Source organism: Lynx rufus, unplaced genomic scaffold (genome assembly GCF_022079265.1).
Source record: "Lynx rufus isolate CCGP_SWC_20201006 ecotype Redwood Valley unplaced genomic scaffold, mLynRuf1.p SCAF_12, whole genome shotgun sequence".
NCBI lineage: Eukaryota > Metazoa > Chordata > Mammalia > Carnivora > Felidae > Lynx > Lynx rufus.
In genome coordinates, this window is record NW_025814826.1 from 35717814 (window position 1) to 35736434 (window position 18621).

Genomic DNA, 18621 nt, shown 5'->3' on the forward strand with positions numbered 1-18621 from the left:
AGACAAAGAAAAAAATTACAGACCAAAAAATGTTTAAAACGAAGGTCAACATTACCCAACAATAACCATTTGCTCCCGTTCCTGTGGAGCATTTTTAGGTGCTTTAATCATGATGAAATGGTCCCTACTAACCTAATGCATTTAATGAAGTTAATAGATCTGCCTTAAAGTTGTTTAAAGTCGTTTTGAAAGTTATCTGCTTACAAAAATGCAGACAGTGATGATTCTTCGACCTTTAAGTTTCTCATGCTCCACATCTGCTTTGATTTGTGATAAGACTGTGACTTAGAAGACTGTGCAGACTCAGGACTCTGAGGGTGGGGAGACGCCTTCCGCATGAGGTTCCTGGATATGACCCTCTGAAGATTCTTCATGGAACACCCTGCAGCCCTGGTGATCACCCAGGGGTGATCCAGGGCCTGCCCGGCTGACATGCGCTGACTAGCCTCCAAAATAAGTAGTTTGTCTATAAAGTCCTTCGCCAAGTGGGAAATATTTGGCCAAGGCTAGAAAGGAAAAAGAAATAAGATAGAATTAAATAAATAAAATAAAAACACACAAACACACATAGAGAATAATCTTCTTAATGACATAAATCAACGCATATCAAATCCAAAAGACTTTTTCAAATAAGCAAATTAAATACTATATTGTTAAATATATAGTGAACCTGAAAATCCACTTTTGAGAAAGGCAAAATAAAAAAAAATCTATTTGGCAAAAGGAAAAAACAAACACAAATTCTGTTCCAAAGTTTCTGTTCAGTGAACGAGAATTCCTTTCTAGAAATCTGTCCAGCGTGCTGCAATTAGCAATGTGAGTTTCCACATCACATTTATGTAAGCTGGACAAGGAAGAGCAGCTGTTGTACATGAAGTACACCAGTATCGGGTTAGTATTTACCACATTCTGGTCATCTCGTAGAGTCCCCATGACTCCAAGAATGAGCCAGAGTGGGAAGTGGGATGGATTGAGAAATCATCAACTTTTCTCTCCCTTTGAAAACTTATTCCAGACTTAGGATGCCTTCATCTCCACAGCCTCAAGAGAGAAGGAGAACAAAGAAGGCACTTCAGTGAAGACTCTGGCTGCACTGCATTTCCTCAACACACACAGGGCCCTCACTGTTCCAGCCAGCTGGCTCCAAGTGGGATCCAGCATGTAGCAGAGATATGGCAGGGCGCAGTATGTACAACCAGCTATTTGATGGTTCAGGGATTTATTCTGGCAAAATTACAGCTTTGGCACACACTTTAAATAGAATAGCAGCAATTCATAGTGACTTCTGTGAGGGTAAAGAGAGCTGTTGCTTTACATGTGTTTTCTGCATTACCTACCAATACATAGCATATACCTAGGAAAAAACTATAGTTTCGTATCCCTTGTCATCTACAAAGGAGAAACATTGAGAAAATTGCCAGTACATTTGCTGTATCTTTAGCAGCAATTTCTGATTGACATGTATTTTTAAAAAAATTGTATCTCCTGGGGCGCGTCGGTGGCTCACTGACTCTTAATCGCCTGACTCTTGACCTTGGCTCAGGTCATGATCTCACCGGTTCATGAAATCCAGCCCCGCACTGGGCTCTGCACTTACAGTGGGGAGCCTGCTTAGGATTCTCTCTCTTCCTCTCTCTCTGCTCCTCCCCAGCTTGCGCATGCACATGCGCATGAGCTCTCTCTCTCTCTCTCTCTCTCAAAATAAATTTTAAAAAATTATCTCACAAGAAAGATAAGGAAATCCTTACAACCTATTGTCTTTGTCCTCATGTAAGGAAAAATCAGAATCTAATCAGATATCACAGTCTCCAATCTCTTAACACTCTATTAACCTAGAATTTGAATCAAAAGAAACCAGTAGGGGAGCCTGGGTGGCTCAGTTGGTTAAGCGTCTGACTTCAGCTCAGGTCATGTCAGTGAGTTCGGCCCCCGCGTCGGGCTCTGTGCTGACAGCTCAGAGCCTGAAGCCTGCTTCAGATTCTGTATCTCCCTCTCCGCCCCTCTCCCACTTGCACTCTGTCTCTCTGTCTCTGAAAAATGAATAAACCTTAAAAAAAAATTATAAAAAAAAAAGAAACCAGTAAAAAGGAATTGCTCTTTTTTTTCCTCCAGTTTAGTTAGGTAAATGAGATGCAAGAGATATTTATGCCCAAAATAAAATGCATGAAATAAACGAATACATTTGCCAAATACTCAAACACAGGAAAAATAAAATGTAAACACTGCATGTCTAGACAAAGTACGTCAGGGGCTGACACTCATCCTCTGCTTTGGCTAGACATCTATTTGGCTCTGGGTCCAGACACATTTATCTAGGCTCAAGGTTAAATTAGATGTCTCCAATGGAACATTATAAGACAAGCAACTGAATCTTTCTGGAAAATGTAAAATACAGGTAGTGAGATTTATGGAGCGCTCATTAAGATGACCTCAAATGAATATACACTTAAAATGCAGTTGCAGAAAATAAGGTAACATGGAAAAAAAGTTCTTCAGCCAAAGTGCATTATTCAAACACGGGCTATAAACTACAGGACTCCTGAGCCATAAAGAACAACTGGAGAGTACCTAGGAGTGAATTACATATCACACATTAGAAAATGACAGGTATAGAAAAAATGTCAGAACTATTTTATTCTTATCTTTTTAATATAAAATTTATTGTTGTCTCTGTTGTACAAAGTATAAAATAAATACACACACATATATATATTCTATAAATGAATAAGAACTTAGTGTGCATGCTCACATTTCTTTAACGAATAGTGTTATCTGACCAAAAATGATTTAGAGGGGCACCTGACTGGCTCAGTCAGTAGAGCAAGCAACTCTTGACCTTCGAGCCCCACACTGGACATAGAGATGACTTTTTAAAAATAAAGATTTGGAGACCACACATTGAACCACATTCATATCCTGGATGAACTCTCAATGCCATTATTGGGTCCCTTCACCAGGCTGGACAGCCACTTTGCCATTTCCACTCTTTGCCTTGAAAATTCTTCTGTTCGGCTTTTCTCAGCAGTCTCAAGGAGACACTGTCATCAGTCAGCCTGTTAACCTATCTCAATATGGAAAAAGCCTGGGATTGAGGTAAGTGAGTCTGGACTAGACAGGCTGTCCGGCCCTCTATAGCTCTAAACAAAGGATCTCAGTCTTCTCATCAAAAAAATGGGAATCATCATATCTCCTTCATAAGAGTGCCATTCGAACCAAATTAGATCAAATATGTGAAAAATGGTTTTCAAAATATAAAATGTCATATATATTTGTTGTTCTTGTTCTTGTTCTTGTTACTATTAAACCACAATGTAACTCCTTCCTCAGTTCTTTTGTGGACACATCCACTGACTATATTCAGAGAACTGGAAGATGAAAATTATCTAAAACTTCTCATACCAGTTTCACTTACTATTATCATGATGAATGTGTGTCCTCAAAACACTGCTCTATGTTAAGAGGTAATGAACCAAATACAAAGAAAGGTAGTAAGACATCCAGATGGTTAACAGACACATGAAAAGATGCTCAACATCACTCATCATCAGGGAAATGCAAATCAAAACTGTAATGAGATATCACTTCACACCTGTCAGAATGGCTAAAATGAACAACATAGGAAACAACAGATATTAGCAAGGATACAAAGAGGCACCCTCTTTCACTGTTGGTGGGAATGCAAACTGGTGCAGCCACTCTGGAAAACAGCATGGAGGTTCCCCAAAATGTTTAAAGTAGAACTACCCTCTGATCCAGCAATCGCACTACTAGGTACTTACCCAAAAGATACAAAAATACGGATCCAAAGGGATACGTGCACCCTAATGTTTATAGCAGCATTATCAACAATAGCCAAATATGGAAACAGCCCAAATGTATATCGACTGATGAATGGGTTAAGAAGTTGTGGTATATCCATACAATGGAATAAAGCTTAACCAAAAAAAATAATGAAATCTTGCCATTTGCAATGACATGGATGGAGCTAGAGTGTATTATGCTAAGTGAAATAAGTCAGTCAAAGAAAGACAAATACCATATGATTTTACTCATATGTGGAATTTAAGAAATGAAACAGATGAACACGGGGGGGAAAGAGAGAGGCAAACCATAAAACAGACTCTTAACTATAGAGAAACACTAAGGGTTGCTGGGGGTGGGAGGATGGGTTAAATAGGTGATGGGTATTAAGGAGGGCACTTGTTGGGATGAGCACTGGGTGTTATATGTAGGCGATGAATCACTACATTCTACTCCTGAAACCAATATTACCCTATGTGTTAACTAACTAGAATTTAAATAAAAACTTGAAACTACAAAAAGAAAATGGTAGCACTTTGTTTTATCCCAAGGTCATTCAATTAACTTAGTTACAAATAAATTGTAAAATTTGTGAGCAATTCAGTCTTTTTTTCCCCCTTTGTTCTTTCTTCCTTTCCTTATCTGGTTCTTTGCCTATTTGTCCTCTTGAATAGAAATTGGCAGAACTGTGTAAATCAGCACTAACAAAAAGAAGGTATAAAACCAAAATTTAATACTAACAATTGCACTACTTACTCACTTTGGAAGAATAAAGGGAATTTAGAGAGATGGTAGCTTATAATCTATTGATGTCTTGATTCTTTCACCTTTAAACAGAGAAGTAAGGAATGATTTTAGTTTTGTGCTTTCCAATTTCTTGATGAATAATTACTCCTAATGTGGTTCCTTTGCAGAAATGCCCATAGAGAATCACTAGTAAAAGTCATCATTAAGAAGCTAGACCCTACAAACATACACACACACACACACACACACACACATAATATATGCAGTTCCTAAAATTCTAGATTCAACATCTTAAATTTTAAGGATTGTAACTGATGCTAAAATTTGATAAATATAGAGCTTACTGAAACAGGGTAATAACTATTCACAGATTTAATTACAGAGTTTTTAGAAAACTATAAATATATATTTTTAAGTATATAGATAAGTTGCCATTCAAATCTTTGAGCTAAGAGCACTCAACAGCAGCAGGTTTTAGAGGCACCTGGCTGGCTCAGTCAGAAGAACATGCAACTTTTCATCTCAGGGTTGTAAGTTCAAGTCCTACACTGGGTACAGAGATTACTAAAAAAAAAATAAAAACTTAAAAAAAAATTTTAAATAGTTTTTATTGGAAACATCTACTTATGACAATTCTCTGACTAGCATTTCTCTTCCTTTGAACTTTAGTGTATGGCCTTGGTAGGATTTCATTTAAGCTCTGCAATTAAATTTTATGTAAATGTGTCCGAAAGTAGCAATGAACTCTCCATGACCTTATTAGTTGTAGACTGGTAAAATCACTCTTCCTCAGCTCAGCAAGCAGGAGATTTTGTACATCATCCTTATGCTATAAATATTTAAAATTAAAACATTTTTCCTCTCAATCTACAAAGCAGACTTTAAATTGTGTTTTATCTTTGCCAAAACTAAAACTGCTCAGAGACAAAGCTAATTATGTCAGAATGCTTTAGCTATTTGTAAACCCTGGAAAAAGTCAAAAGATATACCCAAGTTTATTACAGGAAGCATCTAATAAAAAATAAAAGTGGAGAAAGAGCCAATCAATCTTACACCAGGCTCATAAAGTGAATATTTTTGTGAGTTAAGGGGTTCTTGACATGAGACAAGTCATGCTTCTGGTTCTTCTTATAAGGAAAACACTGAAATTTAAAGAGGATTGAATAGAGCTTAATTTGTTTGAGCACTTATCACATTTCAAAGCACTCAAGGACATAAGAGTGACAAAAAATTGAATTGGCCTTTGAACTCTGAGTCAATGGTTGACTTATTCTTCCACATATAATATATATTTAGAACTAGTTCCTATTGTAAACCTCATAAACCAGAACATAAACAATATAACTATAACATTAAAACCAAGTATTTCTAAGTTTCAGAAGCTTTATGTAAATAGTTATTTTCTCCTCAACTCAATGAATTCCGCTGATGATATCAAGGTCAAGAAGTGCAACATAATCAAAGAAACAGATAACTACTTTCCATTCTAATCACTATCCCTTATACCAAAGGTAACAACTACACAGTCAAAAAGGTAATGCACATGGTTTTGATTCCAAGAAACACTCACTGTGATTGAGTTTCTTTTTTTAATGTTTATTTATTTTTGAGAGAGAGAGAGAGAGAGAGAGAGAGAGAAGGAGAGGGGGATAACAAGTGGGGGGAGGGACAGAGAGAGAGAGACACAAAATCTGAAGCAGTCTCCAAGCTCAGCTGTTAGCACAGAGCCTGACATGGGGCTTGAATCCACGAGCCCTGAGATCATGACCTGAGCCAAAGTCAGACGCCCAACCAACTGAGCCACCTAGGTATCAATCACTGTGATTGAGTTTAAGGGAAGAATATATATATACCTGTCCAATTTAAGTCAAAGAAGAGATGAAGAAAGTGATAAGTAGAAAATGAAGTACATTATGACAGGTTTTACAACTATTGAAAGTATTTTCCATAAAACTACTTTTAAAGTAAAAATGTCATCTAAAAAGTTGAACACATTTTTGTGAACATAAGTTTTTAAGAACTAAACCACAGGAATGGGAACCAAATTACAGGAATTATGACCTAACTGAACTGTGGTTCATTTCATCATTGAAATTCTAGTCATGATGGAAAGAGAATGAAAAGGAATTAAAGAGCCAAATCTTTTGCTCTCCTTTCACTTTTTCCTACTTAATAACCTGCATGGAAAAGAAATATAGCAAAGAAAAAATAAGAGAAATAAATGGAGATGAGGATATAGAAAGAAAATTGGGGTCATGGCTGGTGACCAAAATCCATCAGATATGTTACCTCTCAGGGAGTGCATCAGTAAACTTTTTCCCTACCAGTATGGCAATCATAGGTGAATCCAAATATACGGGGACCATTTTTTATCACTATCCATGTGGGATTTTTTTTAACATGTTTTTAATACCAATGTCTATCTTTGTCAGATGGCTAACTAACATGGTTGTAAGACTCATTCTATTATCAACTTATTTCACACCGAAAAAGACTGCTGTGATATAGTTATAATATAATTACACAATAATATATGATTCCCAACTCATTGGCAAGAATGTGTAATTTACCATTAGCATTAAAATGTTAACACCACACTTTTCTCAATCTTCCATTTAAAAAATGAAATGGTGTACTTGGTAAGTACAGTGTGCACTGTAAGATATATATGTAACTCGTAGCTTATTTAAGCAAAATTCAAACTTGTAGTCCCTCTGTTTCCCATATTAATAGTAATAGTAACAGAAATAGCTAACACAAATATAGCACTATGTACTAATATGTTAAACTACTCCAAGCACTTGACATCTTTTAGCTCATCTGATCTTCACAACCACCTTGTTAGGTAAACACTATCATTATTACTGTTTTTACAAATTAAGAAACTGAGATACAGAGAAATGAAGAAATATGCCCTAAGTTACATGCTTAGTAAATGGCAGAGCTGGGAGTAGAACCAGGCAGGATTGTTCTGGATTGTGTCCTTAACCACTACACTACACTGCTTTACAAAATACCCACATAAATATACATTCACCTGCACACAAATGCTCTAAAATTCTTATTTTTTACTATACAACATATTCCTTTTTATGTACTTTTGTATATGTTGTTCTGTCTACTTGGAACATACCAGTCTCCCTTTCAGAAACTCCTACCCATCCTCTAAGACACAGCACACATGTCCTCTCCTTTGTGAAATCTGACCCAAATATGCTAAGTAGTAAGAGGCTGTCTTCCCTTCTTCCATGGACTCTGAGCCTTTGCTCCTACATGTATCAGAGCACTTAAATTTGAAGAGATACAAAAGAATACTTGGTCTCTCAGACAAGATCACCTGATTTCAAAGAGCAGGGTCATGGAGTATTTTCATATGGGTATTCCCAGAGCTGAGCATGATTCCCTGGCCCAAGGAAGGCTTGACAAGGAGGGTGGAGACCACACAAGGATGCTTTCCAACTATCTCTGGGAGAAATGGTGGGTGAGTCTTTTACTTACTATCTCCAGCATGAGCCCTGCCACCAAGCTGAAAGCCATCATGATGGTACTGGTAATAAAGTAGGTAAGTGAAGGCCTCCCTCACACAATAGATAAGAAGGTTTTTTTTTTTGTTTGTTTTGTTTTTCTTTTTGACCTGTGCTGTGTTTTTCCAACCTGGTTGCTCCTTGAGCATTGCAGGAAGTGACTGGAAAAGAGAACTACCCCTACCCTGCAAAGCCCAGTGAGTAGAGTAAATGTACCCTTCCAAACCACACTAATGTTCCAAAATGAATCTAATGAATTCAGCAACTGAAGGTATTAGTTATCTAAAATCCACCTTGCTATAAATTAAAATTTGTATTTTATGTTCAATGCAGTTACAGTTGAGATGCATTTACTCATGTTGTTATAAATCAGAATCTCTTTATAATTTTTAAAAACGATTATTTTTTGTTAAATGTTTCTCTATACTTAACTCTTCATGATATTTTATTGGATATAAAGTGGAAAATATGATAGAATCCCAGCCTTCAAAGAGCCAACAATGTCTTGGAAAGATGACATATAGATTAAATGTCAAAACAAAAGACATTTCTCATAATCCTAAACACTACTCAGAGAAGGGAAAGAATAACACAGGTGGAATGGTCATCAAAGTTTCATGAAAAGGAATATATTTCACACCAAAATCAAGAAGAATTAAACATTAATATCAGAGCTAGTTTTTTGCTTATACATGGGTGGAGTCAGAGTATATATCTGCCAAATATCTAGCAAAATATTTGCTATATATATATATATATATACACATATTTTTTAAGTTTTATTTTATTTATTTTGAGAGGGGGAAGACAGAGGGAGAGAGAGAATCCTAAACACTATCAGTGCAGAGACTGATGCAAGGCTTGAACCCAAGAACTGTGACATCATGACCTGAGCCAAAATCAAGAGTTGGACACTTAACTAACTGAGCCATGTAGGCAACCTTGCTATATATATATATTAAACACATCACTCCTCTTCATTATAAGAGATACAGCACTTAAATCTTTGGAAGTTTTGTCCTATTTGTTGCACTTCTCCACCGGACTTCTAGAGAAAAGAAATGATTCACACTATGTGTCATACATGGAATTTTAGTTATAGACAAAGGGACTTTAAAAAACAACACACATTTATTATCTTACAGTTCTGCAGGTGAACATGGGTTTTACAAGCTAAAATGGTCAGCAAAGCTGCGTTCCTTCTAGAGGTTTCAGGAGAGAATTCTTTCCTTGCCTTTTTCGGTTTCCAGAGACTGTCCATATTCCTTGGTTCATGACCCCTTCCTCAATTTCCAAAGCACATCACTCCAATCTATGTTCCTTTCATCAAATCTCTTCCATCTTTGACCATCCTGCCTTCCTACTGTAAGGACCCTGGTGATCACATTGGGTTCACCGAGATAATCCAGGATAATATCCCCATCTCAAGATCTTTAATTTAGTCACATCTGCAAATTCTCTTTTGCCATGTAAGATAATACACCTACAGATTCTGGATATTAGAATAGGGACACCTTTGGAGGGCTATAATTCTGTCTACCATACCTATTCTTCCAGAATCAATGGTCACCCTGGTATTTAAATAAAATTGGTACATTTAGAAATTACTAGGCTTGTTGTAAGTGATAGGTATACAATGATATGGGATGACAGAGAAAATGTGATGATATGCCTTTCTACCTCTATCAACATGTGTTTCCTAGATGTCATGGACTGAATGTTTGTGTTTCTCCAAAATTCATGTGTTGAAGCCCTAGCCTCTTATATCACTGTATTTAGCGACAAGGTCTCCAAGGAAGTAATTAAATGAGGTCATAAGGGTGGGGCCCTGATCTGATAGGATTAGTGGCCTTTTAAGAAGAGACACCACAGAGTTGCCCCCCCTCCCTCTCCGTATCCCCATCTCTCTCTCTCCACACACACAAAGAAGAGGTCATGTGAGTACACCATGAGATGGCAGCTGCCTACAAGCCAAGAGAAGAGGCTTCATAATGAAACCTACCTTGTTGGAATCTTGGTCTTCAACTTCTCAGCTCCTAGAGCTGTGAGAAATAAGTTTCTATTGTTTAAGCCATCCAGTCTGTGGTATTTTGTTATAGCAGATTGAGATGACTAAGACAGTTGGTAATATTGTAAGAAAATGTTAATATGATGGACATGGGTGCCTCACAAACACGGAAAAGAAAACCAAGGGAATATAAATCCAGTAACATTTTGCAAGCAGCCACAATCTTACTCTGTGTTATATGTTATCTGGGGCTACCAACAGGTATTTCCTCAAGAAATAGAGCGTGCACCATGGAGATAATGTCAGTGCTCCAAACGGAGCTTGAGCCCCTCTTTTCTGTATGTACCCACACCCCCTTCCTTTGGAGTGCTTTGCTTCTTTTGTTTTTAATGTTTATTTATTTTTGAGAAAAAGAAAGAGTGTGAGTGGGGGAAGGGCAGAGAGAGAGGGAGTCACAGAATCTGAAGCAGGCTCCAGGCTCTGAGCTGTCAGCACAGAGCCCAACGAGGGGCCTGAACTCACAAATGGTGAGATCATGACCTGAGCCAAAGTCGGATGCTTAACCGACTGAGCCATCCAAGTACCCCTGGAGTGCTTTGCTTCTAAAACCCAATACCTTGCTTTTTTCAGTGACCACCCTGGGGCACTTGGAGCTACTTGCCTCTGATCCCCAGAGAATATAAAAATTTACCACCAGCTCCCCACCACCATCACCCCCATTGACTAGCAGAGAGGGGTAGATGTGAAAGCCCAGCTCTCCTACCTCAGGTTGAAAGAATGCTGAAGAATTCTTCCCTGCAAAATGAGGCTGACCTTTATGGCCTTGGCCTCTTCACCTTCCTTGTCCTGATTTCCAGACTCCCTTACCTATCTCCTGGGAGTCTACCCTTAATAAGTCACTTGAACCTGAATCTTCTTCTCGGGTTTCTTGGCCTTTAGGGGAACCCAACCCTAGAAACCCTCTGAATTAAACCTGATAAAAGGACTTCTTAAAGAATATTTGCTTATTATTCTCACACATTAAAAAAGCAATGGTGATATCTAGTCCGAACATGGCTTAATAAACCACACTCCCAATAGTCATACTGTGTGCAGTCTCCCTCCACATTGAATCTGGGTTAGCCTAAGGCCCACAGAACTCACAATAGAATGAGGCAGAAGTAATGCAGTGTCATTTCCAAGCTCAGCCTTCAAGAGGACAGGCAATTTCCACTGTCTCCCTCTTGAATACTCCTTTTTGGAAAGCCTAAACTAACCTGTAAAAAGTCTGACTATTCTGCCGGAGAGACTCCATGGAGAAGCCCCCAAGAAGAGAAGGCCCTATGAAGCATAGAGAGTGGAGGGGGGAATAAGGGTTCCAGTGACCTAGATGACCCCAGATTTCCAGCCATCCCCATCAAGATGTCAGACATTAGAAGAACCATCATAGATATAACATCGCAGTCAGGCCACGATGACGGCAACTCCACCCAACAGTACATAGAACAGAAGAGTCACAGAGCCATAGCCAAAACAGAAAGACATATCCTTTATAAACAAAAGAACAACAGAAACACAAAGATATTCAAATTATAAAGAAAAAAAGCAAAATGATCCATAATCCCCAAACCAGGAAATGAGCTCTGTTAACATTTTACTGTATTTCTTTTAAGCCTTTTTCCTATGCATACATTTTCCCACATGATTGTGATTATACTCTATACATAGTTTGTATTTTGCATTTTTATTTTCACTTGGTAGTATACTGTGCACATTTTTCAAATATCTGTACAATTTTTAAGCATACACAATTTAGAAACTATCATACTCTATCATATGGATGTCTCATAATATGCAAACATTCTTTTAGGGTTTTTTTTCCAATTATCCACTTTTGTAACTATAGCTCTGATAACCATCTTTATACTGAAACCTTTGCTGCATCCGGGATTATTTCCTTAGATTGTTAGAAGTGGAATTACCAGATCAAAATATATAAACTTTTAAAAGTTCCAGATGCATATTTTCAATCTACTTTCCAAGAAATCTGTAAAATTTTCCCTCCACCAGCAGCGAATAAGATGGTTGATCTCTTAATACTCTTAGCAATGAATCAAGTTGAAGGTTTTTTTTTAATCTTTGATTGATTTAAAAAAAATTTTTTTAAAGACTTTGTTTTCATTTGCATTTTTGGGATATTAGTGAGGGTGCACATTTTTCAAACTTTTAATAATCAATGGTACTGAACTGTGTGTGAATTCCCCCCATCCTTTCCTACCTTTCTATGTAAGTCTTAGTTCTCAATTACCAATTTCAATGAGTTTTTTACAATGCATACATCTACAGTAAGAAATTAAAGCTCTGTCAAAGTACAGAAAATATTATATTTAAATTTCTTCTTTAGCTTTTGATTTTGTGTAAGATGTTATACGTACAGATATTATACCTTAAGTAGATATAATCAAACTACCAATATTTTTCTTTATGAGACAAAGAACCTTTCATACTTAAAAAGATAATGTATTTGGTCACTTGCTGAACATGAAATGAATTTCCCTTTTTGTCAGGCATCCTACACACAAACATTGACAACTTTCCTTCTCTACTCAAAACAATAAGAAGTGAACACTTTCACGAACACTGGGAGCTCCAAGTTTAAACAATAGATAAATATTTTACATAAGCTGTAAGGCTAAACGTTTCACTGAGGAAACATTATATCACAAAAAAGGCTTAGATTATCTAGATTCAAGGCAGAGAATCTCTCACCAAACACCCAAGCATCATACTGAGCTTCTGGTACACATTAGTCTACTCAGCTGATGGAAGAAAAACTACACACAAACTAACTTGTCTACTTAATTATTAATGTCATGTACTGACCACAGACAACTCAGTAATCGAGGCCCTTGCCACCTTCAGATCAATGGCTCTCATCCAGAGGTGGTTTTGCCCCAAAGGGGACATTTAACAATGTCTGGAGACAATTTTTGTTGTCACAATTTGGGGAAGGTGTTGAATCTAGTGTATTTACTAGATATTAGTATCTACCAGTAGTGTAGAGGGTGGAGTGAAGGCCAAGGATGCTTCTAAATATTCTGCAATGCACAAGAAAGCCCCACTCCCATCCCCTACGCTACCCCCCTGTAAAGAATCATCCAGCTCTAAATGTTAATAGTGCTGAGGTTGAGAAATTGCACTAAGCTAAATTAATAAGAATTAAAATTATTTCTTACCTCTCCTGTATAATTATATTTGCCTTTCAGAATCTTCCTGTAAAGTCTTGTATGGTTTTCATCATCGAAAGGCAGGACTCCACTAAGTAAAACATAGGTGATTACACCAAGAGCCCACATGTCCACGGCACTAGTATAAGGTTTCCTTAGCAAAATCTCGGGGGCTATGTATTCTGGGGTCCCACAGAGTGTCCTCATTGTCCAGTCTCCACTTTTGTTCCCAGAGTGTGCCAAACCAAAATCTGTGATTAAAATTTTCGACTCGGCACCTGGATGATAATATAAGAGATTTTCAGGCTTTAGGTCCCTGTGGGTTATTCGCAATGCATGCAGATACCGGATGCCATCTGCAACCATCTGGAGAATTCTGACAGCGTCCTGCTCTGTAAAGGATCCCTGAGTAATGAGTCGGTCAAAGAGCTCTCCTCCCGTAGCCAACTCCATCACCATGTAAACTCGATCCTGAGCCTCAAAGATCTCCACGAGCTGAACAATATAACGGTGGCTAACCCGCCTCAGGATGGTGAGCTCTGATTCACATGCTTCTCGGCCTTCTCTCACTCTGGTTTCCATCACTTTTATTGCAAAAGGTTTCTTGGTGGTCTTCTGCTCCACCCTGAGAACCTTGCTGAAATTGCCTGTCCCAATAAGAGCCTTGATGTCATATCTATTGGGAAGAAAAGCCAAATCTGTTATCCTCTGAATTGATGATTCTTAAAATTATTTAAGTTGGTGCTTTGTATCATCTTTTTATCTATCTTTATATCCCCTCATCCAATTCCCTTGCTCATTACAGCTTAATTGTATTTATTACTTTTGAAGTCCTCTCCAGATTCTTCTTTGGAATGTAGGTAAGTGATATGAAAATAATTAGTTGGTGGAAAGAGAACTATTAAAACAACAGTCTTTATAACAACAGTTACCATTTATTATACATTTATTGTGTGCAAGAAAATTTATTTTAAAAAAATCTTCTCACAATACTCTTATTGACTAATATGATACTATCCCCCTTTTATAGGTAAGAAAATTAAGAATAAAAAAAAGTTAAGTAATTTCCCAAGGCCACACAGATTGTAGTTGAAATGGATGGGAATTAAATCTAACCCCTTCAAATGTATTTCACCAAAATTTCATTGAAGAACTTTAGGATCGCCTTCTACCATTTTCTTTCTTCCCCACAACCCTTGTTTTTATTATTCTGCAACAACAACCACCAAACCAAGTGGAGAAAATAAAAAAAGAAGCTTAGTCCTGTTTATAACTTCTCATAAGAAGGAGGAAATCATATCACAAGACAGGGTCTTCTTCAGGTTACTTGACTGTGAGCTCTCAGTCTGAGCGAGGCACATGCCCTATCTCGTCCACAGTAGTGCTTTAATAGATAACCACTGATTAGGTAAATATGTCTGGTGGGGGTGGTGTTAGAACCACAGTTTCCTCCCACCTGACCCTCATCTCTTGCAATTTCTGCACTGGAAACAGAATTTTAACATGGGATATATGTTAATGTGTAAAGTAATTATCTCTCAGAAAGGCCAGGAAGTCAGCTAGGATTTCAAAGGCTGGTGACCTTGAACTTGAATTATCTGTGTAAATGTCTACGTCCATCTAAGAGTTCTATCAAATTTATAACTCTCATTTAAGAAATGTTGATGGGGTACCTGAGTGGTTAAGGTTGGTTACAGTTGGTTAAGTGTCTGACTTCAGCTCAGGTCATGATCTCATGGTCTGTGAGTTTGAGCCCTGCATCGGGCTCTGTGCTGACAGCGCAGAGCCTGGAGCCTGCTTTGGATTCTGTGTCTCCCTCTCTCTCTGCTCCTCCCCTGCCTGTGCTCTGTCTCTCAAAAATAAAACATTAAAAAAAATTTTTTTTAAAAGAAAGAAATGTTGAGAAAGTGCTGAACTTAGAATTATGATTTTACATCTGGAAAGAATATTAGAGAATGATTTAATCCAACCCCTCATTTTACAAATGAGAAAATTGAAGATCAGGCTAGCCAACTGGTTGTTTAAGTTCTAGAGTGAGGATGAGAACCCAGGTCGCCTTACTTGAATCGTAATTTGGTGCTCTTCCACTTTATTAGAACTTCTCCCAGGAAAGGATGCCAGCAAATGGAAATGTGCCCTGGGAGTATGCAGGGAAAAGGTAATTCTTTAAGTTGCATACTCAATACCAGAGATTCAAATGCAAATCTCAATCTGTGCTTTAAATAGCCTTATTTCTTTTTGCTGAGTTTATTCTTCCAGTAATTTTCCCCCCACCTATCTGTTCCTTATATTCCTGTGCTTACTGAATAAAAATGGCATTTGGCTGTACCAGCTTACTGAAAACAGCTTTGTTCTATGCAGTGCATTTAATTTTCTGGCCAATTACTTTATCAAAACAGATAGCAATTTACTCATCTTAAACAGATTCTGTCACCTCTTCTCTTTCCAACTTTGCTTTTATATTCACATGCACTTTCAGGTTGATTTTGAAGATAATCACAGGCATTTCAAATTCTATTGCTTTGCAAACCAACCAAGTTTTACATTTACCTCTAATGTGGATGAAAGCACTTTGCAGATACTAATTTATCACTATGCCCTCAAAACTGCAGGCGCAAAAATTCATTTGCTCGTGGAATTAATCATCAGCTATCAGACCAATTACCATCTCTGAGGAACTACACTCTTTTGCTTAAATAAAAGGAGCTTTATTCAATACTGTTAAGGGGCCTTCATCCCAAATATTTGAAAAACTGCTAGTAATTTGGCACTGAGGGAAACAGGCTTTAAGCCAAAATGTAGAGTAGTGGAAATAAATGATTGCAGATTGAATAACCAATGTCCCATAACAAATTCCAGTAACTGCAGCCTTGCTTGTGAGCCCTTGATGGCATGGATGGTGACGATTTTTATGACTTGAGTGGCTAGATCTTATGCAGTGCCTGGCACAGAGGGAACAGCAATAAATGTTGAATGAAAGAATCGTTCACTGAATACCTATTATTTCCAAATTATTACATATACTTTGAAAACATTAACGATCAAATCAAGCATCGGAGAAGGCATTTATGAGCCCATTCCATCCCTTCCACTCCTCTACTCTTACCCATCACCCAACAAAACAGCCTCAAAGTTAGTTTTGTAGGTGGTGCAATTGTACATTAGCCTAGAAATTATAGAAATTGAAATTATTCCTGTAACTTCAGCTGCTAGAACATGTATTTAAAAAATGACACATGGAAACAATAGTAATATCACAACCTATTTGATAGAAGTAATTGTAATGAACTCCCAAGAAGAAAGTGAATATCCTCAGAATTAAATTCTATCAGCTATAATCTGCAAGAGTTCTAAGTGGAATGACAAAGGAGAAGAAAGACAACTGTATTCTAGACTCAGTTCTGCCTCTAACTCAGTTAATCTTCTGGGGCTCAACTCTCCATCAGATAAAGAAGAGCCTTGAGTTAGTCGCTAGAGCCCTTACAGCTACAGCCCTTAGAGTGTCGTGACCCTCCACCTCTATGACCCTTTCACACCTACAGGACTGGGGACTACCCTGCCGATGGAGGTTATGAGAGCGGAAAAGCCGCAATTCTCTGGCTACAGATGACCAGAGATACCATCTAGCCAATTTAGTCATGATAAGATCCCATGTCCATTCTGATTCAAGTTCAGTTGGATCAGCCAACTTTGTCTCTAAGCTTCGCAGCTACTGGACTCATCCACAAGGTACCTTTGTATTTGAAGTTGCCAAGTAGGCCAGGAAATGGCTCAGCACAGACTCTGTTCACAGCACTGTGATGAAGTAAGCACACAATTCTAGGGCCAGAAGTGTCCCTGAGAAGCCAATGGAGCCAGCCACCACTGTGTCCCACCAAGCCCTGCAGAGTGGAAGAGGATTTCACGATTTTCTTTCTCTGCATGTCCAACATGGTACTCACTGAGGAAGTTATTTTTCAGGCCAACCAACCCGCGATCCTTGCTCATTTCTTGCAGAGTCAGCTAGGTCCTATGTGTGCCTTATGAAGACGAGAGTAAGTACTGCACCAATACCTAAATAAAGATTTGTGCCCTGCACTGTGCAGCATAATTTCCATATATTATTTTAATTATCCTCACAACACTCCTATGGAGTAGATACTATTATTATTCCCACTTTACAGAGGCAAAAACTGAGGGAGGAGAAAGGCTAAGGAACATTCTCAATTAGACATGCAAGAAGAGACAGGAGTGGATCTCGAGTCTGGCTGATTCAAAGACTTGTTTCTATCCTGTGAATTATAGGGTAGAATGTGGTAAAGATCCTTTTTCAGAATGCGGTAAAGATCCTTCGCAAACCAGGCCTGTCTGGACCCTGCCTCAGCATATCTGTGGCAAGGCTCTCATCCATCAGCCCTATAGGGGTTGAGAGGCCTTCCGCTTTCCAGGGCTCAGAGGCCCGGGATCCCCTCCCTTTCCTCACTGCTGTTCCTCCTCCACTTTCAGTCTGGAATCTGCTCAGAGGTGTCAAAGAGAATTTGTCCCTGACTCTTATTAAAACCACTGAAGAAGACTTTATTCCAGACTATTACAAATGAAGTCAAAACTATTGCAGTAGGAGAGAGAGACTGACTTTAACTCTTTAAACAAAAGGCAAGAGAGTTTCAGCACTGAGAGAGCTAGTAGAGAGATAGTAGGGCACATTAGCTTGGTGGGGAAGGTGGTCAACATGAGTAGGCCATCCGTGCTAATTGGGGCTCAGGCAAGTTAGGCTCCCCCTTCCCACAAAGACTGGGAGAAAGTGGCCCCATGATTACATTTCAAAGGGAATGACATTCCTTGAGAAAGACATTCCTGGTTGTGGAAGACTTACATCTCAAAGGGGCAGAGAAAGAATTTAGTGACATCAGGGGCCTAGCAGCAGAAAGCAGCTGGTCTAAAGCCATCTTGATCCGTCTTTAATCTACCTTCCTCCACCCAGCCCCAGGCCAGCCCCTTTGCCGGTGCTCAACCTGCCGCTTTACCTGGCAAGGACACGCGGATCGAACCTGGCGCGGAATCGGGCCACCTGCATCCTGCGAGCCGCCTCGGCCGCCGCCTCGGGCCCGGGTCCTACGCCTCTGGAGTTAGCGCAGCCTTGACCCTCCTGCTTGACCCGGGGCAGCAGGGGCGGCCCCGGGACCACCTTCGTGCTGACGCCGCAACCCATGCCCACCGCACTCCCGAGAGGGGCCTGGAGCACAAGGCGCCACCGCGCGTTTATCCGCAGACCAGCAGAGCAGCGGCGGGACAGAGCGACCCGCCCCCAGAGCCGACCTGGGAAGAAACCCCACTGTGGGTCTTTGTTGGGAAAATT

General features: G+C 38.9%; 1 protein-coding gene across 1 annotated transcript; it reads right to left on the reverse strand.

Annotated features, from left to right (window-relative positions):
* Nucleotides 1–200: 200 nt before the first annotated feature.
* Nucleotides 201–18474, reverse strand: PSKH2 (protein serine kinase H2). Its single transcript, XM_047073897.1, has 3 exons — nucleotides 18290–18474; nucleotides 13296–13962; nucleotides 201–506 (listed from the first exon to the last, which is right to left on the reverse strand). The coding sequence occupies exons 1-3, from the start codon at nucleotides 18472–18474 to the stop codon at nucleotides 201–203; spliced, it is 1158 nt and encodes a 385-aa protein (XP_046929853.1).
* Nucleotides 18475–18621: the final 147 nt, after the last annotated feature.